Genomic DNA, 5,247 nt, shown 5'->3' with positions numbered 1-5,247 from the left:
GATATCGTCTTATCATCAATGTAATACAATTAGAAAATGACCCTTCGAACAATGAAATTTCAGTAAGGTACCAAGTTCATATAACAACAAACGTTAAGTCATATTATATCACCCAGTTTAATTGAACATAGTTTACCCTCACATGTATAACACAGAGAATCCCCAACAATACTTCTATTGGCACATTTGTAAACGCTCAGCTCATTTATATATGGATGTTACACGTATATACTGTAAATGTTTACATCCTGACATGATGTGAAGCTGATATTTCTTAGATCCTGACAATTGAGTGTCATTTGGCATCTTGAAATTTGTGACAAAAGAGTAAATATGATACACAATGTGTAAATGAGTAACTGTGATATTTATCAGTAACAGACAAGTGATAACAATAGGGATCCTGTGACCGTCACAGAGTAATCATTCATCTGTTTTCACAGCCACCTACGAGACAGACAAGGTAGTTCCATGTTCATACCGCATGGTAAAAGGAATAGCAACACCTGAATTAGTTTCAAACTGCTGTACATATTTAATTGCGTCGTTAAACAAAATCAAACAAACGTGTCTAATTGGAAATGAAGATAACCAGGCATATTGCCTATCGCTTGTGTACAGAACAAAAAACATAATATGAAGTGTTTTAAACTTGGAATACTAATAAACACCAAGTCAATTTTCAATCTTCGAAGGAAGGGAAGCTTGGAACTAAGGGCTTCTAAATACGGCAGATTGATGAATGAGAAAATGATTACAGTTACTAGGCCATTAAGTACATGTGACAGAAAAAAATATTTTGGGTTTGAGCGAGCGGAGTTTTGCGCCGCTTTTGACAGTAGGGCGAAGAAACATTATTTGGGAGTGGTCGGTATCCCGAAGTGGTCCATGATTACTTCCACGAGTAAGGATATGGTACTGTGAAACCAAGAAAAATTATCAGGGCGAATAAATTAAATTTTGATTAGAGCAACAATTATGAAATATACTCAACAACAAAAGTTCCCGTGACACCAATATCTTAGTGTATTTTTCAAACAAGTAAAGTTTGGTTTTCAATATTGTAGTACATGTATGGAATCAAGTCACAAAAACGCAACTGCTACATAAAAGCAAGCATTCAATGCAAAAGTTTACTTTTATGCCAGCCCCATCCATTTCACTACCAAAGAATGGGTATAAAAACATGTGCGTTAACGGGATTCCATATGCATTGTTTAGCATCGTGCTGACAACAACCACTCAAAAAAACAACAAGATTACGCAATTATTCAAACATTACGAAATGCCACGCCTGTCCGAAAATGAGCGTCTGCGAGCCATTGGTATACTTGAAGCAGGATCGAGTCAACGTGTTGTTGCAAAACAATTTAATGTCAACAGAAACACCATTTGGTGTTTATGGCAACGTTGGCAACAGACGAATGCAGTCAGAAACCATCCTCGGAGTGGCAGGCCACGCGTACCCAATAATCGACAAAACAACTGGATTCGAACAACACACCTACGAAATCGATTCCAGCCAGCAACAGTGACTGCAAGAAGCATCCCTGGCCCTCGACGAATATCTTCACAAACCGTACGTCGTCGCCTCAGATGTTAGGGGATTGTCGCCAGAAGACCCCCCAGACGTCCCATTTTGACAGGGAACCACCGTCAAGCACGTTTACAGTGGTGCAGACAGCGTTTTCGCTGGACGGCAATGCAGCGGGGACAAGTTTTATTCACTGACGAGTCTCGTTTTCACCTCAGCCACCGGTGGACGGATTCGAGAGTACTGACGTCGAGGCGAACGTTACGTCCATCATTGTGTCATAGAAGAAGGTCGGTTCGGGGGCGGCAGCGTTATGGTATGGGGTGGGATTACAGCAAGACAGAGGACCCGTTTGATAGTGTTAGAGGAAAATCTCAACGGACAGTGCTACCGCGACGAGATCATCGGCCCTGTTGTTCTACAGCTTTTGCGTCGTCATGGCCCAGGCATTACCTTTCAACATGACAACGCCCGGCCTCATCTTGCTCGACTCGTTCACTTCAACAAAACAACGTGAATGTCATCCCCTGGCCGGCTCGCTCCGCTGATCTCTCACCAATCGAGCACACGTGGGATGAGATGAATCGGCGCCTTCGACGTCAACCACGTGTTTGGTTATTTGTAAATTGACATTTTGGCATGTTCATGTTTTTTTTAATAATATCACGCTTTTACTGAAGTTAGTATGGCAAAATAAACCATTTGAACACTTACAGGAGTCTTTTATCTGTAGCAAACCGAAATTGTTTCAGATTTGGTAAAAAACATAACATTGCATTAAATCTTTTTCAATACTACAGGAACTTTTGTTGTTCAGTATATAAGAAGAATATATGAGGCCGAACAATTTACACTGCCTTTGTCGGTAGGGAAAGCAACATACCTGCAACATCGTCAAGGTTTGATGATATAAGAATCCCTTCGTCATGAAACTGGCTCCCTCTCAGAGTTTTAATAAAGACACTAAGTAAACTAAACTGCACAGCATAATTTGCTTTGGTACGACAGGTATGGTTGTGTTTTCGCAAAGTAAATAAATAATCTAGCAATTCGCTCCACTGGAATGTACAAACAGTAAAATGAGATATGTCCTCTGAAATTCTGGCATTTGTTAGAACCATTACACGTTCTTCGTGGGTCTTAATCTTCCTTTATAAGATCCCAGTAGGTAAACGGTTGGTGGCCACAAACGTATGCCCTGTCCATGACTATTGCCTTCTTTTGAAGTGTTTCTTTATTCAGGTCCTTCATGTGATACCGACAATCGAAAATTATTTTTCCAAAGTCTACTTTTTGTACTCCAGCTTTCATTGCCAGCGCAGTACTAACGAAAACATCATCCATACGCAGAGATTTGCTGTTCTTTGATACTTCATGCATCAAGTGCCAAACTTCTGGAGTCGTGATGTATGCATATCCTAAACAAAATGAAGGGTAGATATCAAAAGGGTATTCTTCGTAAGAAACGTAGCTTTTATACATTGAACCCCTCACTGGCCCACGTCCTGTGATTTTTGTGCAGTACATTGTTCTCTGGTCAAGGTGACCACCAGTAAGAAAGTCAACAACACGGTAAGGATTGATGAAAACATCGTCGTCCAGCTTTAATATGTATGAGGAATTACAGTGGCGTAAATACCAATCCATTGACATAATATGCTTCCGAGGTAAGCTTGTGTAAATATCAGGAAAGTTTCCTTGGGCAATATCTCCATAAAGCTTGCTCTCGTTGATGATTGATTTTTGGACCCTGTCGTCATTAGATGTTCCCAACATGAAAACATGGGCCAGTTTCCTGCCCTTGTATTTGGCCACTGAGCCGTATGTTTTTCGAATACGTTCTCTCTTCCTTGCATTCCCCGTAGCTGAATGTATTACTAACATCAAGAATACGCTTGTATTTGAACAAACACTGGTATTAAGGGAGTACATAAATTGGTGCAGATTTATATACCGATCTCTGTGATCAGATGCGTTCATTGTTAAGAAGGCCATTATCTTCTGATTCATGTCTGTCCCATTCAATAACGTTGGTGGCAAAGAATAGCCCCTGGACATATCCTTGTCATGTTCATTTATCTGTTTGGCTTCTTCATGAAATGGTTTCCCATTTTTGGTAGTCACCTCTGATTGCTTTAAACCAACAAATCCGGACGTTTTGTTATTCAAGCCTGTCTGTTTATGTTTGGGTTGTTCCTGCACAGTGTGCTGGGCTGTGTGATCAGTTCGGGTTAAAGAGTCATCCTTGGTTCTTGATAATCCAATTCCACAATACAGACAAACACATACGCCGAGGCAATAGCACATGCATTTTAAATTACGTTTCAGTCCCATCGTTATTGATTGGAAGGAAACAATCCTGAAAAACAATTTTAGAGGTCATAAAATTAATCTCTAAAATGATTGAAGGTGTTTTAAACGCATTTTCCTATCTGTATCGACCCGTGAAGATGCGGGTTAGAATAGATCTTCAGGAACCGATGCTGGTCATGAAACGCGATTATGCTTTTCGTAAGAGGAGACTAACTGGATCAGGTGGTCAGGCTCGCTGACTTGGTTGATACATGTCATCTTATCCCAAATGCGTGGATCGCGGCCTGTTGTGCCAATCACTGGATTGTCAGGTCCAGGCTCGATTATTTACAGACCGCCGTCATATAGCTTGAATATTGCTGAGTGCGGCGTCAAACAATAAACAAACACATTTCTATCTATATCAATCGAAACATTTAGGAGCGCGAAGCTACATGTAATCCTACATACCAGTGCGTAGTTTCTGTTCACGCCTTGCACTTGCTTGCGATTATTGTTCTCAGGTTGTCCGTGATTGCTGTTCGTTGCCTGCCCGTGACTGCTGCTCTTGACTTGCTGTTCGTGGCTTGCCTGTTATTGTTGTTCTCGACTTGCCTATGATTGATGTTCGTGGCTCACGTAATATTGTAATATTTATCGTGCTATTTTATGATCACCAAACGCGCCTTGCAAACCATTCCTGTTCGTGGTTACCCAGGATCTTCTGTGCTACTTCTCCTATCAACAAGAAATCAACAAGAAGTAACAGGTGGCATTGTTTCATGAACTTCACAACGTTGTTTGATTACTGATATCGGTCGGGACAGCTTGTTCGTTTCGATCCAGAAAAATGGCTCGGTAAGGTTTTGTTTCAAAATCGATTCTCAACATCACGTAGGTACTTGATTGTATGTGTGTTACTCAAATGGTGACGACCCCAGCTGGGAATGTAGATTTTTAGATAATTTTCAAAGTGTTTATTGGAGTATTCGAACTACTTTCCCTGACTGTTGTGTCAAAGTCTTTTGAGCAATATACCAATAGCCAGAGGATGATATCTGCATACCTAGATATTTATAACGAGGGGCTATGTCATTGGCAGAATGACCTCTACTAAACTTTTAATAATATCTAAGTTTGCCTCCATTCCTGAATACAATCACTTTGCTTTTTTAAATATTAAGTCACTTTCAATTCATCCCAATATGTAGAAGGTTGGTCGTTTTGGTAAGCCATTGAATATTACATCTAACAAGATTATGTCATCTGCAAACCATAAAATGATAAATAATTCCAATTGACAATTGACCTAAAGTTACACCATTAGCCCCCTCACAATTAAAAAATTCCACAATATCACTGATGAAATATGAAAACAAAAAAAGCGAAAATTGATATCTAAACATCCGACCATTAATACT

General features: G+C 40.1%; 1 protein-coding gene across 1 annotated transcript; it reads right to left on the bottom strand.

Moving 5' to 3' along the window:
- Positions 1–1,731: 1,731 nt before the first annotated feature.
- LOC139450328 (UDP-GalNAc:beta-1,3-N-acetylgalactosaminyltransferase 1-like) lies at positions 1,732–4,530 on the bottom strand. The gene is made up of 2 exons (XM_071232007.1): positions 4,298–4,530; positions 1,732–3,893 (listed from the first exon to the last, which is right to left on the bottom strand). The coding sequence occupies exon 2, from the start codon at positions 3,866–3,868 to the stop codon at positions 2,675–2,677; it is 1,194 nt and encodes a 397-aa protein (XP_071088108.1). The 5' UTR covers positions 3,869–3,893; positions 4,298–4,530; the 3' UTR covers positions 1,732–2,674.
- Positions 4,531–5,247: the final 717 nt, after the last annotated feature.

The sequence above is a fragment of the Haliotis cracherodii genome, unplaced genomic scaffold (assembly GCF_022045235.1).
Source record: "Haliotis cracherodii isolate W230 unplaced genomic scaffold, xgHalCrac1.p SCAF_8, whole genome shotgun sequence".
Lineage (NCBI taxonomy): Eukaryota > Metazoa > Mollusca > Gastropoda > Lepetellida > Haliotidae > Haliotis > Haliotis cracherodii.
Note: the sequence above shows the minus strand (reverse complement) of the source record. Positions and strands in the feature narration are given on the sequence as shown.